This window comes from Periplaneta americana, chromosome 12, assembly GCF_040183065.1.
Source record: "Periplaneta americana isolate PAMFEO1 chromosome 12, P.americana_PAMFEO1_priV1, whole genome shotgun sequence".
NCBI classification, from domain to species: domain Eukaryota; kingdom Metazoa; phylum Arthropoda; class Insecta; order Blattodea; family Blattidae; genus Periplaneta; species Periplaneta americana.
In genome coordinates this window covers 51,559,071-51,582,690 of record NC_091128.1, presented here as the reverse complement: position 1 = coordinate 51,582,690, position 23,620 = coordinate 51,559,071, and the positions used below count along the sequence as shown (strand labels likewise).

Here is a 23,620-nt window from a genome sequence, read left to right as displayed (position 1 = left end):
ATTATATTCAAGAAACGATAAATTCAATTTCAGAGAATATGCTTCAAGATGATTTTAATAATATGCGTACTGAATTGAAGCCTGCATTGTAATGAACGGCAACCATTTTCAGCAACTTGTTTAAAAATTCGGATCAGTTTTTTTTGAATTGAGGTGGCTAGAAGCAAAGGAATGCTAGTGACATTTGTAATAACATGAGTTAAGTGCATCCAGTGTAAGCTAAAGTATCTAAAATTTTAGTGGCAAAGGAATATTTTAATCGCATCACACATTAAAATTTAAATAAAAATTTCACCGATTTTACGAAAGCTTAAATATTTAAACCCCATTTTCTCAAAGTAACTTAAGTGCACTTACAGCCCTTTACTTATGACCCCCTCAATTTAAATATACTCTCTATATTGTATGTTAAAATCAATAATTAATATGCTAAATAAAGTAGACATTACATAACGAACATAGCCGCCTGAAAAGTTGAGTTTAAAAAAAATGTTACTACTCTACTGTATTTTGATAGATTCTGTAAAAGTGGTGATCAAACTGAAAATCGTAATATCGTATTTCCCTACAACATAAATGGATACACTACTTTTCTCTCCTCCTATACCTAGTAAAATGATTTGTTTACATATTGCACTAGTAACATGGAACTCCTGTAATGGAAAGGGGCAACAGTGTTTCCGAGTATAGCCAGGTTAATGTTAAAAATGTTGGTAAAAATAAAGTGATGTCCCTGTACCTTTCAACATTACACTCATTTCGCTGTCAACTCACTCACTGCACTGGAACTACGACACATTTCACTGAATCTATCCTGATTTCACTAACACTTCAAAAACATTTCACTGTTCAAATTCTTTGCACTCTTACAATATAAACTATAAAGCTTCACTGACAGGAACACGTTTCACTTACACAGCACACTTCACTGACACGACAAACTTCTTCACTGATACAACACACTTCACTGACACAACATAATTCTTCACTGATACAACACTTCAATAACAACATATCATTTACACCCTTTAACTACTGTGTATAATTACCGTCTATTAGTAAAGTCCTTAAGCCTATTTTTAAATGCATTTTTGGTTGTTGGTAAAGCCTTTAGTAAGTCTGCAGGTAAAGCATTCCAGTCCCTGATAGTACGATTGAGAAAAGAAAACTTTCCAGTGTCCGTCCTCTGCCTTCTTTCCCTCAATTTATATGAGTGGTCGTTCCTTGAGTTCCTTATTACTATTGTATAAAAACGACACTTCGTAAAATATAGACTTATAGACAATATGTCATGGAAATATTTCAGCTCTCAGGAACTTAATCCTTATTTACATAAACAAACTTTCGACAAAATATTTAGACATTACAAATATGTATATAGGTATATAAATCGTTCTTCACGTGTGAGATTTAATGAAAACTTGGAAGCGAGTTGCTCAACAATATGAGACATGGCATACATATCACTGTATGGATAGCATTGTTGCACAAATTCTAATAAATATTATACAGAAGTTTCAGTACTTCAGTACTCTACGTACAATGTTTATTTTAGTTAACTGTTTCAGATGAACCATACATACTCCAAAAAAAAAAATAATCATCCCCTAATAGTTCTTCAGTTTCTATCAAGACCCTTCTCTCTGTCAATGAGTATTCTTATCTTTCCTGTCTATTTGACAATTCCGTCCTTTTTATAATAATCCTGCCCATTTTCTTCAATTTGACGACATACATTCTCACATTCTACACGGCAGATTTATCCAAACCTCTGACGACACAGTATTTCCATATTTTTCAGTTTAAATGTAGTGTTCTTGCCTCCAACTCGTTGCTTGACAGCTCCCCAAAGCAATTCGATAGGGTTCCGATCGGAATGTATGGTGTAGTCGGAGAACTGTATTACCGTTTTCGGATAATAATTTGTCAGTCAGGTAGGTTTCTTGCACGGACATGTTTGCCTTGATTAGGGTTCCCAGACATATTGGAAAAAAATTCGGTACACTTATCAGTTATCAATGAGTGTTTAGTGTGCGCACCCATCAAATATGCCAATCTTTCAAAGTGTGTGTGTGGTAAAGTTTACTACACAAACACTTTACTAACTAAGGGTAAGTAAACAAATAGTAAACAAAATTCTTAGGGAACTTATTTGCATTACGTTTAAGTTCTTTATGTAAATTGCCTTCAAATTGCTTTTACTAAGTTATTACAGAAATAGCTACAAAATACTCTACTCACGTGACAATATTCTTATAAATCAATCCGCCTTGGCCTTGTAATATTTCTCTGAAGGATGAATTCCACTTAACAATTTATTGTTTATTTTGAAGAATCATGTCATGAAAAGTAACATAATCTTCACTGAAGAATCATTTTAAAACAAGCATTGATTTTACTGTTTTTACAGACAATTTCTATTTCTCGTCAGTCCATAGAGCGTTCATGCGACAAAATAATCTTTCGACACACGCATTTGTTCCAGGGATACACATAATGAACTCCACTACCCTCTTCAAATTTAAGAGTTCTCGTTCAGTACTTTTAAAAGATCCACTCAAACTTCATCTAAACATTTGGTGTTGCCATCACTCGCCTTGAGAATTAATAACTCACAATAATATTGTTTCATAATAGTTCATCTACAGTCCCTTGCAATGCTATGTTTGTAATTTTTAATATACTCGTATTAATAAGAATGAAGGATTTCCACTGTTGGAAAAAGTTTCATTCAAGGGTGATATTGGGGGGGAAATGTAAAATTCATGTTCTGGGAATAATAAGTTAATTAAGTAATAAAATATCGCTGCAATCGAAAAGTATTGGGAATAAATTTGAATAAGGAACAAAAAAAGTTTCCTTCCCAGGCAGGATTCGAACCACGAAAGTCTTAGTTACCAGTCTATCGTGCTCTGAAGTGAACAAAGCTCTGAAATCAGCTACAAGGGTCGGTCCGGTTTTTTTTTTTTTTTTTTGCCACTACTGTACATTGTGGTCATTACATGCAAACAGAATGCATGTATTAAATTTAATACGATATTGATGACGCTTTATCAAGAGATTTTAAAATTAGTTTCATGTACTTCTAAAATAGGAACGTTTTGGATTTTACTGCGTGTTATTTCCATGGTAGAAATAGAATAAGATAGGTATTTCCTCATTTCATGTGGCTCACCTGTAAATCTTTTGTTTGATTTCTCACAAAGGATAATTTATTTAGCATTTGATGTCGCCAATCTTTGAAATTTTTTTCTGCTTGTGTTTCCGAAACATCTTCTTTCTGTAATACAAGAAGAATGCATTACTTTTTTCATATTATAACACAAATCAATGAAAATATTACTAGAGCAGGCCTGCACAAACGGCGCTCATCGAGCGGGAGAGCCGTCCAAGCAGCTCGCCGGAAAGTTGCGTCGGAATGACGTACGCCTGCTATAGGTAGAGGATAGTCCACGCAGCTATCTGGTGTAGTGTGTATTATCAGGAGCTATTTCACTTTGCCTATCTACGGCTACATAATGGAGAAATCTAAAAGACGGAAAAGTGATCATCAGGCAAATTCTTTCAATATTGCATGGGAGAATGCTTATTTTTTATAGCAGCTGGACTCAATGCTTATCTGCCACAAGAGTTTGAAAGAAAGAGGAAAACATAATATAATGCGTCATTACTAGTCCACACATAGAGATACGATGGTTTTGTTGGTGAAGATCACAGTGAAAAGATTCAGGAGTTGAAAATTGCATTATTACATGAGGTAGGGTACGTTAGAATTTATTAATCTTCAACAGTTTATAAATATCTCTCTTCAGGGAAAAGGCCAGCTCATTGTTGATGTGTTGAATAAATTACGGGATTTCAGTCGTAAACTTACACTTTTCGTAAGTCAATTTCGGGAAGGTAACTTTCGAACGATAGAATCTGCCCGTGATGAAGCCATGTTAAACGAATATGTGCAAATATTAACTGAAATTCAAAATCAATTTAATTCTAGGTTCCAAGATCTTGTCTTAATTGGAAAGAAGTTTAAAGTTATCATAATAAATTCCTTCAACACCAGTTGAAACAGTGCCATACATAACATTTAAGTGTGCTTAAATGCGACAGGCTCAAAATTTCGGCACACGGGCGACGCTGATATAACTTCGGCAGTTGCGAGCGTCGTTAAATAAAACATAACATTTAACATTTACAGCTTGAACTTATTGATCTTCAATGTGACCTAAGGGCTAAAGATCGTTTGAATAATACTACTAGTCTGGTTGAGTTCTACAAGATTAAACATTAGCAATAATATCCACGACTACACAGGCTGGCTGTGAAAATGATTGCTATGTTTGGCTCAACATTTATAATTGTGAGCAACTGTTTTCTATAATCAACTTTAATAAAGGCACACATCGAACATCTGTAACTGATGTTTCATTACGATCAGTAGGCTACTGTTCCTTTCAGCTTCTAACAGTATAAAACCTCGTTTTCATGTACTGATAAATAAAAATATAACAAAATGATATTGTACATTTAAGTAGCTATAGAATTTCTAATATATCTGTAAAATAAATATTTCTTTATTAATTAATAATAGTCCAAGATAGTTTTGTAAACACTGAACGGGAATTCATTTCATGAACACCTTGTGTACATTTTGTACGAGATCACCCCTTCTTCCAGTCCACCCTTATACAAAGCGCAGCTATACTCGTTTTTTTTTTTGAGATGGGACATGACAGGAGCGTTGCGATCGGAAAAATAACTGAATGTCATGTAGCGTGGCAGGCCTGTTGCTATGGTAACAACGGTTGAGTTGCCAAACTTACCATTCTTTCGTGGCGAGTGCTTAATAGCTCTCTTGGCGACATTTATTGTGCACACAATGTTAGCATTGGTGCGTTTCATCTTTGATTCTCTGTCGATTTTTGTATTGTTTTCTTACATTCGCGTCAATTGTCAATGAATGTTTTAACGTCAGTCATCTTAACATCAATTGCTAGCTTCCAGCAGCTGGCAGCATGGTAGTCCATATTGGCAACATGTAGTTCCAAGCTCGGCCGCTTAACTGTCATGTCCACTGCCATCGTGATCTAGACCAGGCCATAATGCAGGTTGTGTGACGTCACTCGATGAGTCGGGCTTTTCTATTTGAGTATACGGAGCTGAGTGAAATATATTACTTTATAGCGTGTCGGCGCTCAATTTTATTTAGTGTAATGTGTGTATAAGACCCCTTCACACTTCTTATAGCATAATATGTTGCAGAAATAATTACAAAACTATGTTATTTTAATGTGAACGGAGTTTTACATGTTAACATAACCTGGTTGCATCAACATTTTAAGTTTGGAATGGAAGCTATTTTGAGATTTAATAAAGAAGAATTGTTTATATTGTGATTTTAATTTAGCACATCTACGTTCCTTACTTGTAGGTACAAAATTTACCACAGTCCCTCCTATGAAATTAGTGTATGTACAGTTGTGTGTTAATCTGGTAGATTACATAAATACAATTCATTACAACCCAGTATAGTAGGGAACAAATAAATAATACAATTAAATTTTTATTCAATGTAATATGTGCATAAGTTCCATTTATGTGTTGCATAATGTGGCAGGAATAATAAATAAAACTGTGTTATTTTTATGTGAAGAGAATTTACCATGTTAACATAACCTATCTGCGTCAACATTTTAGGCTAGAGTTGAGAACGAAAACTGTTTTGAGATTTAATAAAGAAGAATACATTTTTAGGATAAACTTCAGAACACGGTTACCGTCCTTACTTATAGGTAGAAAATTCACCACAGTCCCTCCTATGAAATGTACATACGTTATATTACTTAGTAGCGCTGAGGTATAGTTCCGGTAATTTCTGAACTGAAAACAGTTGAATTTATTTTTTGTGGAGATGCATTTGATCGTATAAGCAAGGCATATTAAAATCCTGAACGAACCGAACTAATTTGTATATGCAAGATGTATGAATACGAAGGGAACTACCTCAGCGCTAGTTTAGCCCTAGTAACATATTAAACTAATCAGACTTCAGACTGGAGTACCGTCTGAAACGAATAAATACAATTGAAGTGTAGACAAATTGCATTTATAAGTTATACGTAGAGTTATGCTTAATTATAATGCATAATTGCGAATATTACTGATAGAATAAACATAACCTATAACTTCAACACATTAAAATATGCGTGCGATGCAACTGAAAATTGTTGAAACGTGCATAAATGAATGTGCAAGAATTTCGTAATGAAGCATGAGTGCTTTATTTCAACTAATTACAATTCTAGATACTGTAACAGTAATGAAAACTATAGGGTATAATTTTTCGTAATATACTATATGTATCTCGTTTTTAGTTCAAATTGTGTATATTATCAAACGTCGTATTATTGACTCGTATAATGTAGGTTATTCACAAATAAAAAGGGCGCAATAATTTAAATTTAATAAGACAAATACGGTAAACTAGCAATAATGGATTAGACAAGAGTAACATCGGTAACGCTGCACTTAGGCCTAATCACAACTTACTTCACATGTCAGTCAATGTTTCACTTTCACGTATATATTATTACACATATTTAGCCTACTGTTTATAAGACCAAAATTTCACTTAACCACATAAGGACGCAATATTTAATCGAAATAAAGGCAGGTATTACACATACGAACTTTGCCTGCAACAACGTAATTTTCACACCAAAAATAATATTATACCTTAAATTGCAAGTAAATTGTGTCTCAAGTGTCTCACAATCACTGTTTAAAATTTTACTGACGCAATTACACTGCATTTCAGAGAAATATATGTTATTCTTTATGCACTGCAACTAATTCATATGGTTGAAAGACCGCCTTTCGCGATCAGCTGTTAAGCGAGTCACGTGGTCTGCCTTACGGCCTGTATTAGATCACGATGGCAGTGGTCATGTCCCATCTTTCGAAAAGAACAAGTATAATACCTGCATTCCGCTCATGAGCTGTGAGCCGGCTCGGAGAGCGCAAACTTGTTCCTGAGTATTCAAAAATACAAATCATTCAATTCCTTTCTCCCCATTTCCAAAACAAATACTTCGAATTCACTAATGAAAGTTTCTCTTCTGTTTTATAACGATTAATTAAACACACATTCGTATCTTGCGATTTGTACTCCTAGGATATTGAGAAATTTTGGAGTTCGATGTTCACCTTAAATTAGATCATTAATGTAACATATTGACTTTTTAGTTAATGGTGGGTATTTGTCATTCACCCATATGAAGCCAGCTGTGTAGACCAATTTACGAATAGAGTCGTTGCCCAGGCTGCGCCATAAGAGGCTGGTCTACGCTACACCTGCGATGAGCTGACGGAGATTTGTTGGGATGCCACAGGGAGACCGGAGCTCCCGGAGAAACCTCCTGCGTTATCTGGATCACGGACTTGTTCAATACAAGTTATAAATCGGGGGTACACAGGGGATAAAGCCCGGGTCCACAGGATTGCAAGACCAACACTCTAGCCACTAGACCATCCTGGCGGTCATATAAAATAATGTAAGTACATAGTCCACACACCAAAAACATTCGTAAATTATTTTTAAAATTTAACTACAATATTGGACTCAAAAGTAAACTAAACTGTGGGGAGAGGGGAGAGAATTTTCTTTTCGAATGAATGAATGAATGAATGAATGAATGAATGAATGAATGAATGAATGAATGAATGAATGAATGAATGAATGAATGAAGCCACTGTGTCCCATGAAGGGCTAGGGCCTCCTACAGGAGGGGAAGCTCGGTTGGTGTGGTTCACATGATGAGCTATTTCACGTGAACAATATTTACATTCACATTCACTATCGAAGGAATAGGTTTAAAATACGGTATGTTTTCTTTCAATATCGAAGTGCTGGCTAAAGGCAACATTATCCTGTATCCTGTGATAAAGACACTTTAGTATAATTATGTACAATGAAGTATAGGCAGTGAGGGAAGTGGGGAAAAAATCAGAGGCGGTATGCTATCCGAAAATTTTCCCCTGGCATACTTCGATTTAAAAAAGTCATACCGCCTCCTTCACAATACACATACATGATGTAGGTATACAATAAATTGTTTCGTGCAGTCAGTAACGCGAATCTTCGAACATTATGCAACACATTAAATTTCTTAATAATCTGGGTGCGAATTAAAGCGGGGCTGGGGTATTTCCCCCCTGTTGGAAAGTTATCCCCCTCTCAAAAATTCATATTAACATCCCTGCCAGGGGTAACTTCTACCGCCTCTCACAAAATATAATTTTATTGTTTCAATACGAATATACTTTATAAAGTATAAAGTAAGCAAAGAAAATAATATTGATGCATTATCATCACCGGAAAGCTGACAACAATCAATAACTCAGGAATTACACATCTTATCTTAAACCTGCTCATGGATATAATTACAGTATTATTATGAGTAAGATGCAAGACAAGCAACTCAATGCGACCAAGAGTTGAGCCGTATCGAATGAGGATAATAATAATTTTATGTATGGTATTCTCTATCTAGGATTCTATCTCACCCTCATCAGAAATCTTAATTTAGCACCCTGTTAATAACATAATTTCAAGTTACTTCAGTGATTTACTACATTGTTTTGAGTTTTGCAATGTCCACTGAGACTTAACATTTAAAATAATGTTAAAGCTTCAAAGTGCCTTACCTAATTATTAATAAAAAGTGCAACAACAACAAAAATGACACAGTCACTGAGTTGGCAACAATGGCCACCTCAAGCTACAGATCGCAGTTTTCTATACTTGAAATACTACCTTTATAAGCATTCCAGGAGTTGACTTATCAAATAAACGTGTTTAAATACACGTTGAATACAGGTCCAGAAGGCTGTGGTTTAGATTTACGAAGCAAACATGTAGTACTCTTTGCTGTGAAGAAATGTATAAACGGATCACATTTTTTCAGTAACGGTATGTCATTTTACACTAACGGTATGTTTACTGGTCATAGAAACCAGTGGCGGTATTCCATACCGGCGCATACCGCCTCACTTCCCTCACTGAGTATAAGCCTAGAGCCCTAGATATGATTTACATCGTATGGTACAGTACCTGGCTGACGCCGGAGAAGATCTTGTCGAGGTAGAAGGGATCGTTGTTGAATTTGTTCCAGTCGAAGTCAGGCATCACCTCGCGCAGCAGGGCTTCGCACTGGGCCTGGCGGCTCAGCATGCGTTGTTGCCACATGTCGTACCGATCCTTGAGCTGCGCCTGCTCGCGCGCTAGCAGGTCGCCCACGTCCGTGTTGCGCGCCGCAAACATGCGCTCCACGGTGTCGCGGAATGACACCTGCTCCTCGCCCATCACCTTGCGCAGTATGGAGCCTCGGTCGCACGTATGGGGCGACACCAGCCCCACGAACTGCGGCATCGACATGTGGGACCCCAGCTCTGCGATGATCTTCCTGATGCACAACAACTGAATCTTATATTGCATTGCCCAAAGTATATTGTCGCTTCTTCAGGATACTCGAACGTTGCTCACTACTGAATTTACAATCATGTATAAAGCGGTTAGTAGCTTCCGGGGCCGTCAGTATCCGTTCCGTGCCTGCGCTATATACCTCACTTGTAGCCGGGGAAGAAAGCCAATGTCGCTCCTAATAACAGTGCACTATATCTCTATTGTCACTAAAAGTAACTTGATATTTTAAACTGACTATTACACTCTTACTACGTCATACTACTCTTGACCAATAAAACGGTACGAAAGGACGTATTTCAACCAATCATGGCTGCTTATCGCACAATTTTATCGCGTCCCTAGCATTTGTTTAATTTTATCGCGTCCCTAGCATTTGTTTCTTTGTTTGCCAACATTTGAAACCGAGCCCCTACCACGCCGTAGCGGAGAACTGAGAAATATGTTCCCAAATTGAAGCAGCAGAAAGCCGCCATTTGTTTGTTAGAAAACGCGCGGGATTTCGAAACCGATATTTGAATACGTGTTGTATTGCGTATCCGAAAGCTAAATGTTTTTGTTTACAGGAACAATACTTCCTTTGCGAGATACCTTTAATAACGTGTGTCTGCTGTCAGCAGAGTTACTAGGTTTTCTGCGAGGGAAATCGGGATATCATCACTTTATCATAAGATTTATAGTTGTTTTCTGCAAAGTAGTATTCGCGTGCTTTTAATGTAATATTCGCCTCCCTGAGAAACACTAAAATACGAAAGACACACAGTACAGTGAATACTACAGGCTAATCGTTTTTTTCTTTTATTAACCACGAATATGTTTTAATCATTTGCTACTAAATTAACTTTGCAACTTTTCTTTTTCGGAACCGGTACTGCAACAGTACATCTGACGATGAGTCCATGTTTAAACATAGTTCACTGCACTACAAAACGCAGCAATTATATGTGTCTGTTATTAGTGTAAAATACGATATCAAAACGCTCTTTTGTTATGGCACTCAACGCACTTAAAATACACAATGTTGATTATTTGCGAGAACAGCAACTAGGTACCGAAACGGATTAATCAACAATGCGGTAGAACTAGGGAACTATTATCTTGCGAATAGAGTTGACTTACGGCAAATAGCTGGATTACCTCACAGACTTACTAAATTTCCACGGGTTACCTCTATGTTTACAATGTAACCATCTGAGTCAATATATAAATAAAAATATCGGATAATAGGAAATGCAGACTAACTTGTTTAAATTACGTTCTAGGCTATTATCCCTCAAATCGGGATTTTTATCAATCTCGATCCGCTTTATCGGGATTCAATTAGGCTGTCAGGCTTGCAGATTTTCATAGGAACTCCGAATGTGAATATTCATAACCAAGGTTAATAATGTCTACCTTTTAATTTAATCTGTAGGTTAAACTGTTGTATAAAATCAAAAAGCATTATTATTATTATTATTATTATTATTATTATTATTATTATTATTAGTAGTAGTAGTAGTAGTAGTAGTAGTAGTAGTAGCAGTAGCAGCAGCATAAAAAACTGTTTCATTAATCTGTAACTAAGACAAGAGTTACTTTCAATCAGGCATATTAAAAAATTAACTTTTTGTAGTTTATACATTTTCTGTTGAGTCGTCCAAAGGAACGATGGTGTGAAAATTCCTCTAACAGGCTATGTGGCCTAATACTTGTTCTGGGAGATGAATTTGAAATGTGCTATGCCATTACTTAATGAGTGGATGGTATATGCAGTATTAATGAACATGTTTCAGCTTTTAGGCTCTGAAATTTGTTTATATACTTTTTTTTAAACAGGATCTATTTGTACCGTCCCGCGCCGTGGCGTCATGGTCTAAGGCATGCTGCCTAGGACTCGCGTTACGGAATGCGCGCTGGTTCGAGTCCTCATGGGGGAAGAAATTTTGTCATGAAATTTCGGCCAGTATATGGGACCGGTGCCCACCCAGAATCGTGATGCACTTGGGGAGCTACGGTAGGTATCAAAATCCGGTTGCGAAAGCCAGCTGTAAAGGCTGGGGGGGGGGGGATCATCGTGCTAACCACACGATATCTCCATTCTGGTTGGATGATCGTCCACCTCTGCTTCGGCATGTGGGCGTGAGGCCAGCAGCAGGCTGGTTGGTCTGGGCCCTTCACGGACTGTAGCGCCACGGATTATTATTATTATTATTATTATTATTATTATTATTATTATTATTATTATTAATTCTGTATCTTCGAATTCGGTGAATAATTTTATTATTCATGTATGCACTGAAGCAACAGCTGTTTGAAGAAAGGGAGGGATATGGAGTGGATGAAGGACAATAACAATGTATACGGTAATAACGTAGTTTAAGAGGTAACAACTATCTTCGAAATGAGTTGAAACACTGAATGATTCATTGTAGTGTAGAAATTCTCTCTGCGGATTGCACCTATCCATTTTCGGTTAAGGGAATCTTTACTCAGAGGAAACCTGAAGCACAAACAGTCGTATAAGTACAATAGTTTGTCTTCTGTAACATAATACGGGCCAAAAATGTTGTAGAAATTAAAGATTAACTAATCAGTGAAATGTAACATTCCTTCCTTCTTTATCTTTACATCTGTGTGCATTGCTGCAATTAAAAACAGCACACGAACGAACCATACTTATTCAGCTCAACCAAACAAATGGCTGTTCAATTTGGGAGCATAACACTAGCGCCAGTGAGCGGTCTAGCGGTTATTTAGTAAGTCTATGTTTGAAACTGCGCTGGTCTGGACGTCAAAAAAAAAATATATATATATATATATATAAAATTACAAACCACTCCAGTCGATGCACAGCAGTTTCAAATATGACTCGCATTGGCATTCAAGAACAAGAATTAATAAAAATCACTGATCATACCTATGCATCTTCTGAAATCCATTTACAAATAAATGAAGAGCACCATTCGGAAATCCTGAATAAGTTGAATACACCATGTAGGCCTAAATCAACGAGTTCCACTTCTATTACGCACACGTCCAATATAATATCAATTGAACCACCAACCACATTCAAATTTGAAAATTGTACATTCAATAATTATTCCTTTTAAAATTATTCATTCAGAAATCCTGTATAAGTTGAATACACCATGTAGGCCTAAATCAACGAGTTTCACTTCTTTTACGCATACGTCCAATATAACATCAATTGAACCACCAACCACATTCAAATTTGAAAATTGTACATTCAATAATTATTCCTTTTAAAATTATTCATGTTTATTTTTTATGTCATCGTCGTTAATTAAAACTTTTCTAACACTTGTGTATATTAGTTAGGTTATGTTATAGCTTCTGCTATATGATATTATGGATAGTCACGTATCAGAGATTGTTTAATATTAAGATTTATTGAAAATCATCTATCAAGTGACGTTGATTACTGGGATTCGGATAATTGAAGTGTAATGCAACTGTCTTAATAAAAATGAAACTGAATCAACAAAGCCTTCTTGACTAGTAACATTGCCATCGTGTATAATAGATCGAGAACTTCTCGACGAGAAGGCATTGCTCACTACTGCCATCTAGCATGCATCTAGCGTAATATTTGTAATGTTGAGATGGTACAATAATACATTTGAAGACAGATGTATTTTCGTAAGTTAATTAATATTTTATTGTATTGGAGTACTTCGTTACTTCTAATCTTTATATACTTTCTTCTAATCGTGTAATAGTCAATTAAATCCCACTCGAATTTTGATTTTCTCTAGATAAATCAAAACGTCTAGTGAGATTACTGTTGACTATTACACTTTTACTACGTCACACTACTTTTGACCAATAAAACGATACGAAAGGACGTCTTTCAACCAATCATGGCTGCTTATCGCACAATTTTATTGCGTCCCTAGCATTTGTTTAATTTTATCGCGTCGCTAGCATATGTTTATTTTTATCACTACCCTAGCATTTGTTTCTTTGTTTGCCAACATTTCAAACTGCACTGGTCTGGACGTCAAAAAAAAAAAAAGAAAAAAAAACAGAAAATTACAAACCAATCCAGTCGATCCACAGCACTTTCAAATATGACTCGCATGGGCATTCAAGAACAAGAATTAATAAAGATCACTGGTCATATATGAAGAGCACCATTCGGAAATCCTGAATAAGTTGAGGGATACACCATGTACATCAACGAGTTCACTTCTTTCACGCACACGTCCAATATAATATCAACTGAACCACCAACCACTAAAACATTCAAATTTGAAAATTGTACTTTCAATAATTGTTTCTTTTAAAATTATTCATGTTTATTTTTTATTTCATCATCGTTAATTAAAACGTTTCTTGTTTATTTCATCATCTATAATTAAAACTTTTCTAACACTTGTTTATATTATTTAGGTTATGTTTGTTATAGCTTCTGCTATATATTATTATGGATAGTCATGTATCAGAAATTGTTTAATACTAAGATTTATTGAAAATCATCTGTCAAGTGACGTTGATTACTGGGATCCGGATGATTGAAGTGGAATGCAAATGTTTTAATAAAAATGAAACTGAATCAACAAAGCCTTCTTGACTAGTAACCAACGAGTTAGATACTAGTATTTAACTCGTTGCTAGTAACCGTCCACAGAGTTCAATGAAGATTCCATAGTTGGCACAACTGATAACAAGAAAATATAATCATAAAACACTACTGCCATCTGGCGTAATGTTGAGATGGTACAATAATACATTTGAAGACAATTGTATTTTCGTAAGCCAATTTCGTGTACGTGTTCCACTCGCAGATTTATCGATAAAATCAAAACCTCTAGTGAGATTACTGTTGATAATAATCAACACTTGTTTCTGAAGTGGAAATGCTCATCGAGCTTGTAGAGAAATATACACATTTATAGAAAATAAGACGGACGGCGTTTCACTAAAAGAAAAGGACGCAACTCAGCGAAAAATTGCAGAATAATTCGGTCATCTTCCTGCTAAGTTATTAATTTATATTTATTTGTATATAAGTATGTATTTATTTTCCTTTAGGATTGTAGAACTGATGTTGTAGCTTTACAGTTAGAGGATAGGCTTACTTCGTCACTACACAGCTACAATAAAATTAGTATAATGCATATTGTAGGCCTACAAGCATTCGAAGTCACAGCTGTATGCCTACCTACATGTATTGAAGTGCTGGGTTTGGATAAATTTCAGAACACGGATACCTTCCTTTCCCTTTACTCCAAAATTCCAACGTTGTGCACACAAAATAAATTATTGGCACTGAAAAGTGCCTTTTCGTAAGTATGATGATGTGCATTCGACAAACACAGATAACTGTTGCTTCAATTGTTCCCTTTCTTGTGCTACCATCTGTTGTTTCGGTCAACAATGATCAATTACGCATTTCCTGAAATTCTTTGAGCTGTTTTTTCTAATGACACCGGTATGAATTTCGTAAAACTCATAGTGACAGAATTATAGCAGTTTATAACACCGGAATGCTTCTGCGGACATACTGTATTATGCGGCACACAGTTGCTTTGTCAACATTATTAACGTCGCCGATCACTTGAAGGAAGGATCCTATTGCATAAAACCAAAGAGCGGTTGGAACGCGATTTCTCGGGGAAATAGGTCTGTTCCTCTGAGTAGAAAACTCACGTTTTTCACCTATTAATTTTAACAGCGAAATCACAATATCTTTTCGTAATCGAAATCGTTTTTGAAATGCAGAATCATCTAAATCTTGAAAGGGATCGCCCCTATCTCTCACTCTTCTATCTTCGTTTTCCAGATATTGCGAATACACAAGATGAGGTGCTAAATCCATATCGACGATTATTCTGATCACGGCTTCTGGATGCACATGCATGCAATCGGCAATGTAGGTATCTAGGAGGACGTGATATCCAGAGTGTTTCCGAGGTGGTATTACAAACTTTCAGGGATGATGGCGAAGGGAACATGTATCAATTTGAGATAAGGAACCATGGTCTGGAAATGACTGACAAGTAATACTTCAGGTGGGATAAGAAACAAAACAAATGTCTTTATTACCGTTCGATTAAGCATTAAAACTAATCCAAAATACGTAAGTTTTATAACTCGAACACAATGAACACCAGAGATCACGACCAATCAAGATGCAAGTTGACATGAGCTACTTAGGCTAGATTGCAAACACGTACACCATGCTGCAATACTAGATGCGAGAGGGAAGACAGTGCTTCTCTAGATGCGCTGTCAGTTATAGCACAGTCTAGTATATACAATCACGAAGCTTGAGTTGTGAGGGTGCTAGGAACAATAGACTGTGCAGATACTATTTCGCATTGTCTGTAATGAGGCGATAGTAGCGATCCTAGTGATTAGCAACTATCTACGGATGCATATTTACTACGTATTGAGCTTCATGACTGTATATACTAGACTGTTGTTATAGCCTACCTTGCAGTTTGTGTAATGTTATGTACAGTGAGCTAAAGAAGATGAAACCAGTGATTAAAGTTCTGGATAAACTAAAAGAAGAGGGTTATAAGGAGACAGACTGTGAAATGTCGCGAAAGGAACTTGAAATTGCTGATGATATATACTACTTATTAAAGAATTATGAATCGGAAGCAGTTGAAGAAAGTCTTACTCTGGACAGTGATGAAAATGAACATTATTATTATTATTATTATTATTATTATTATTATTATTATTATTATTATTATTATTATGTTGATTATATGATTATGTCTCGTGACCAGAATATTGTACGAAATGGAACTATAAAAATTGGAGATTTATCCTTCGAAGAGGTGGACAAATTCAAATATCTTGGAGCAACAGTAACAAATATAAATGACACTCGGGAGGAAATTAAACGCAGAATAAATATGGGAAATACCTGTTATTATTCGGTTGAGAAGCTTTTGTCATCTAGTCTTCTGTCAAAAAGTCTGAAAGTTAGAATTTATAAAACAGTTATATTACCGGTTGTTCTGTATGGTTGTGAAACTTGGATTCTCACTTTGAGAGAGGAACAGAGATTAAGGGTGTTTGAGAATAAGGTTCTTAGGAAAATATTTGGGGCTAAGCGGGATGAAGTTACAGGAGAATGGAGAAAGTTACACAACGCAGAGCTGCACGCATTGTATACTTCACATGACATAATTAGGAACATAAAATCCAGACGTTTGAGATGGGCAGGACATGTAGCACATATAGGCGAATCCAGAAATGCATATAGAGTGTTAGTTGGGAGGCCGGAGGGAAAAAGACCTTTGGGGAGGCCGAGACGTAGATGGGAAGATAATATTAAAATGGATTTGAGGGAGGTAGGATATGATGGTAGAGACTGGATTAATCTTGCTCAGGATAGGTACCAATGGCGGGCTTATGTGAGGGCGGCAATGAACGCGAGACTGAAAAAAATACTACGTCACAAGAGGAATAAAGTACATACTTCACAAAACTCCGGTTCTCTATATCCTCCGTCCCCTTCCAAAACATTCCAAGTCATTGACTTTGAAGAAAAATGTAAGATAATAGTGTATTGGATCACCGATCAACAAAAATAAAAAGCTTAACCAGGTCATGAAGCAGTACGAAACAAATTCACATGGCTAACACACGAAAGTCAACTCTACAAAATGAAGCAAGCTGTCGAACAACAAAACGATGTTATGAATAAAATGAAATAAGTGCACCGAAGAACATTTGGGGAATTTTGTCTCCGTCGGTTATCAAATTAAATTATAAAAGAAAGTACCGGTAACATAAAAAGAATTGCTCGCGATTTATTAGGAATAAACAAAAATACTACAACGCAAGTCCTTCCTGGTTACATCGCTTTAAAAATTTCATTATAAGATTGTCAGCCGAAAAATATAATATGAAACAAAGCGTCAGGTACACGAAAAGACAGCTCTTGAACAATCAATCCAAACTTTCAGACGTGAATACACGTCACTTATGGATACGTACAATGATGATCATGTATTTAATGCAGATGAATGTGGATTCCATAAGGAAATGTTTTTCGGCAGAACATTAGACCAGTCAGGTTATCAGTTGCTACAGGTACCCCTAGCAGGAGACTTCGACCTAACCACTGAAGATGTCTGCCGCAGTAGTAGACGAAACGTCTGGGAACATCTGCACCAGTAGACCACGGCATCTTAGCCCGGAAACTCCGTTTCAACTAGACACCGGCCGTGAAAGCCTGCATGCTAAGATTTGTTTACATTGCTTTTTTTCTTATGATGGATGGAGATTACCTTTCATAAAACCAAAAGATAAAGGCAATGCACGTAAACCGAGATCTATACTATAGTCCGGGTCAGCTTACTTCATACCCTAAGGGTGAAACCTAACCATTTTTCCCCCATTACTACATATGCTAGTGGATTGTGGTGATTTTCTAGTTTGCAGATTGAATTTTCTTTTGTCAACTTCGTTTCGAATTTCGATACTGACAAATACTACAACTGGTAGTGATTTTGAAACTGATATGTTGGTAGCTGAGACAAATATTGACAATATAATGAAAATAAAATTGTACTAGATTTCTGAGCAGGTTACTGGAAGCTAGTGAAATTTGAACATACTAATAATTAATTAATATCAGTATTAATATTAATACATTATAGTTATTTTATGTGTTGGGTTGTGGTTATAATTAAAAACTATAATCAGGTAAGTTTTTGGAGTTGGTACTAATAATTTCATGTGGTCAAACAAAATACCTTTTTAGGGTAGACCTCGTGAGTCAATTGTTTAGTCAAACCAATGAATTTCGTATTGCCAGACAAAATTCTTGACATGTTGATCCCTTTCCCGTATAGTTCGCCTACGAAAATATGTTACAAATTATTGAATTATTTAGAATAACCTTTCAACATAAAATACTGTAAATGAATAAGGTCATTTAGTACGTAGGATCGTGTGATATCTGGTAACAATTGGCAACATTGACAAGACGGCAATATTTGCTGTTTAGGAACTGTTCTTATGTGACCCTCACTATAGTAATAAAAAACTGAACTTTTTGCTGACGTATATTTTTGGGTAAGGTTGCGACAAGGTTTCAAAAAACAATACGGCAGTCTGACCAGGCAGAGAGACCGATCACAAGTCTTTGTCAACGACCTTTCCACATTTATAGTCGAAGTCTGTAATAGCTCGGGTAGCACGCTGTGAACGTCGCGGGCACCTGGAAAATTATTCGTTCTTAAATGGGTATGGATGTTTAGTGATCACACGCTCTTCTGCATCGAGTGTCATGAAATATTTGAGGTGTACATACTATGTCATTATTTAAATTATTAGAGACAGATAATGGTTAGGTTCGTTCTAAAGGCATGCAGGGGAAAACAGTGAGTGGAATAATAAAGATAGCATGATGCAAAGTTTCCGTACAGGTACAGCTGTCCTGCATGAAGAAGTGTTTAAGCCTGTCATTTTTTCTTTCTAATAAATATATTACTTCGACTGTACTTCCATTTTCACTGCCATAGTCATCGGTAAAGATCGTACCAAATAGGAAGACGTACCTTCTCGAGAACAAATGCAAGCTATCACTCTCACATTTCAACGCCGATAAATTGGAACCTATGTAACATAACTTACATAACAATACAATGCATCGCTTGTCAGACACAAAGTTCGGGTCTTGCATTATTGCGTCATATTTCTTCAGTACAAAGATAACGGGAATGAGGGTGTTTTCCGTTCTGCCGGACTGATGTCATAAATACAATACCGATACTTAATACAGAACTTAAAAAAAATCACGACATTTTAGCGTTCCAACAGTTAGTGTGTTGACAATAAAAATCGGGAACGGGTGGCAACCATAATTACAGTATATATTTTATGCTCGACCATGCCGAAACGTAGTAATTATACGCCTGGTAGCAGACCTTTAATGCATGTCATTAAAGTACACCTACTCATTAAAGGTCAGGTCTTTCAGCCAATGACGACTCAGGTTACAACTGTTCAGCCAATGACAGGTCACCTTTCTACCGTTATAAAACCGCAAGTATCGATTATTCTCGGATATGTAATCGAAAGAGAATTAGCGAAAAGTCACGGAGGCTGGAAATCCAATACAGTCGCAGAAGGTTATGTTCTGTTACTATAATAATTAGCGTTAATTGTAAATAATATTCAAATAAATTCAATTTGTCATCTCGTTTTTCAATGTCTAATTTAATTTCAATGTTACCTCTGTAGGTTCTTATGGCCTAGCAAGGTTAATATGGACATTTGTTCCTCGGAAAAAATCAATACTTTCGCGTCTGCGCACATCTCACAACATACGGAACATTGCTGAAGGTCAGATACAATTAAAATTAATAATATCAAGTTAGAAATATGGTAGAGCATAAAAAGTCGTATGAAACTCGCCTATAATGGTAATTAAGAAGCTCGTATGAAAATTATAAAACTCGCTTGCGCTCGTTTCATAAATATCCATACTCGCTTCTTAATTACCTTCATTATAGGCTCGTTGCATAATGTATTATTAAATGTGTGTGCGTGTGTGTGCGTGTGTGTGCGTGCGTGCGTGAGTGCGCGTGTGTGTGCGTGTGTGTGTGTAAAATTTTTGTTCAAGTTATGCTTGCCTGAGCGTTTCACGATTACAGTCTGTGACATTCACACGGCCGGCCTTGCCGGTCGGCTCGTACACAGTGATGGAGGTCTTGGCAGTTGTTGAGCTGTGACCTGCTCCTTGACCAGCATCTTTCGCTTGTTTTGTTGGACAAGACATTGCAGATGTATGCGGATGATGACTTAAACTGTTTTCTTCCTGTTGACAAATTAGAGTTCATCATTATACTAATAAACTTTTAACATTAACGTTAGTTTTAAACATATCACCATCAAGATGTATAATATATTGAAATTAATATTTTATAGACTTCTGTACAAGTAGAAATTTCCCATTTTGTCTACAAGAGAGAATATCATCGAAATGATAGCCGTCCAAATCTTGGATTTAAAATATCGGCATCCTAATCAATTCAAATGAACAAAAAAGAAAATGTAAATTAATGTTAAAAAATACATAATGAAATTTTAAAAAAGAATATTCTGTGACAAGATTTGGTAGCTATCAAAACGATAAAAATTTATTGAAAATAAATAATATACATTGAATATTATAAAGATGAATAGAGATGGTGATTGATGATGTTCAATGAAGATTTTAAAATGGTTGATGCAATTGTCTGAAGAGTCTTATCAGGAAACTTTAATTTTCTGAGGATCTCCAATGTAAATTTGGGAATTGTTCCTCGCGCACCAAACGTAAGTCCAATGACATTCCAATCTTGAATATTATATTTATGACTGTGATCATCACGGCATGGAAGGTAAATAGCGCGTTTCTCTTCATGTACCTGCTTTGGTTGATCTTCATTAATTTCAAACCTTACAGTGGGGTCAAGAATGAGACCAGTTTTTTTTTTATCTCGGTCAATTATTATGATGTCAGCACGCCGTGTAGATCCTTCCGTAGAAAGACATTGAACTTCCTCATATACTTCGTATTCACCATGTTCCCTTAATCTGTTAGCAATTATTGAGCGGGCTGTGTTATGTCTGTCAATTCGCAGTAATTCGCCCTGAGGGCAGAAACTTAGCACGTGTGGTAACGTTTCATCCTCATTGCATCTCCTGCAATGGGTATTGCTAAGGCTTCTACCGGGGAGAGAGATGTAACTGCGATGACATTGGTGCTCATTTTAATGGCCTCGGTCCATTGGCCACAAGATAGACCTTTCTTATTGCTAATCCAGGTGTTACCTTTTTTCCAGTGAGAGTAGAATGTAATTCCTTTACCTTTCCCAGGTAATACGCTTCATTGATTATAAGAAGTGACACGAAGTTGTTTACGGATGTTACGTGGATTAATGGTTCCAATATCGTTGACATTAATTGGTAAGTGGCGAAGGCTGTCAGTAATTTCTACAGCCATAAATTTTATAATGCGAAAATTATACTTGGCTTTAATATGTAGGCCTAGCTTTTCTACCCTTTAAGAAGAAAGTATCTTTTCTCCATAATGAAACGAGTAAGTTTTCAGCTACACGTTTGGTGGATTCTGTAACATTAATTAGCGGTTTACAACCATACTACTGCAACTGGCAAGCTGCACATGTGGAAGGATGTTTTATAAACTCAAACATGTGAATACTGTACAGGTCTTTGATCAATGCGTGAACAAGGCATAGGCTAATATTGTGAGCCACAGTCATAATGTCCAAATACAAATGTCCGAGGCAAAAATGTCCAAAGTGTAAAATGTCCCTAAACAAAAATATCCAATATAAAGATATCCAAAACCAAAATGTCCAAACACAAAAATGTCCGAAGCTAAAATGACCAAACACAAAAATGCCCAAAAGTAAAATGTCCAAATACAAAAATGTCCTAATCAAAAATATCCAAACACAAAAATGCCCAAATGAAAATCTCCAAAGCAAAAATGCCCAACACAAATATGTCCAAACTGAAAAATGTTCAAAATATAAAATGTCCAAACACAAATATGTCCAAACCAAAGATGTCCAAATGAAAATGTTCGAAGCAAAAATTTCCAAAGGGTAAAATGTCCAAACACAAAAAAGTTCAATACAAATATGTCCAAACCAAAAATGTCCAAACTGAAAATTTTCCAAAGCATAAACGTCCAAAGTGTAAAATGTCCAAAATAAAAACGTCCAAACGAAAATGGTCCAAATAAACAAACTTAAGAAGTAATTCATGTTACATACTAGGGTGAACCATTCACGACTGATTAAGTAGCCTATCATTAAATGGGGTCATAATAATAAATACAAAACAAAAATATCCAAATATATAAAGCTACTTCCAAAGCAAAAATGTTCGATACGAAAATTTACGGTATACTACCTAAATACCACCAACAAAAATATAAGACCAGCTGTGAATGAAATTTCTGAGGCAATTTTTCAACAATGGAAAAAATTAATTTTTAATTCTCGGAAAACAGTTGCAGTTACACATTTTAAATTTTTAACAGTATTTGTTGACTCTTGACTCTTGACAGTGTAAGGTTAGCAGTGTTGGCTCAAATAATTGTCTCAGAAAAGTCAATCAATACCGTAGATATTATTTTATATCACAAATATTCTCATTATAACAACATTTACTGGCGTAGTATAAAGGGAATGAATGCAATGCGCGCTGCACAATTGATAATTGAGCTAATAACTATTTTATACGATGGGACTGAGGCACATTTGCATGAAGGGAATACTGTAAATGCAGCTAGAACAGAAACCTCTCGCAGCATTTTACTCATTGGACATTTTGCTTAAAGAATAATATATTTTTCTTCGGAGTGTTTTGTGATGAACACTATTGCTTTGGACATTTTGCACATTGGACATTTTTGTATTGGACATTATTGCTTTGGACATTTTACACATTGGATATTTCGCTTAAAGAATAATACATTTTCTTCAGAGTTTTGTGTTGGACACTATTGCTTTGGACATTTTGCACTTTGGACATTTTACACATTGGACATTTTGCACTTTGGAATTTTTGTATTGGACATTTTACACTTTGGACGTTTTTGTATTGGACATTTTACACTTTGGACATTTTTGTATTGGACATTTTACACATTGGACATTTTGCTTAAAGAATAATATATTTTTCTTCGGAGAGTTTTGTGATGAACACTATTGCTTTGGACATTTTGCACGTTGAACATTTTTGTATTGCACATTTTATACATTGGACATTTTGCACTTTGGACATTTTTGTATTGGACATTTTACACATTGGATACTGTATATCGCTTAAAGAATAATACATTTTTCTTCAGAGAGTTTTGTGTTGGACACTACTGCTTTGGATATTATTGGTTTGGACATTTTACACTTTGGACATTTTAAACTTTGGACATTATTGTTTTGGACATTTTATATTGGACATTTTGCACTTTGGACATTTTCGTATTGGACATTTTGCAATTAGGACATTTTGTACTTCGGCCATTTTTGTTTTGGACATTTTACACTTTGGACATTTTGTATTGGACATTATTGCTTTGGACATTTTACACACTGGACATTTTTCTTGGAGAATAATATATTTTTCTTCGAAGAGTTTTGTGATGAA

The 23,620-nt window shown here is 35.8% G+C and overlaps 1 protein-coding gene across 1 annotated transcript in view; it reads right to left on the bottom strand.

Annotated features, from left to right (window-relative positions):
* LOC138710422 (uncharacterized) overlaps positions 1 to 23,620 on the bottom strand; it is a 77,270-nt gene that overhangs the window by 14,315 nt on the left and 39,335 nt on the right. Inside the window, exons 3-5 of the mRNA XM_069841308.1 lie at positions 20,089 to 20,273; positions 9,110 to 9,461; positions 3,176 to 3,280 (exon numbers count right to left, since the gene is read on the bottom strand). Coding sequence (XP_069697409.1) covers positions 3,176 to 3,280; positions 9,110 to 9,461; positions 20,089 to 20,273 — 642 coding nt within the window. The remainder of the gene's footprint in view (positions 1 to 3,175; positions 3,281 to 9,109; positions 9,462 to 20,088; positions 20,274 to 23,620) is intronic.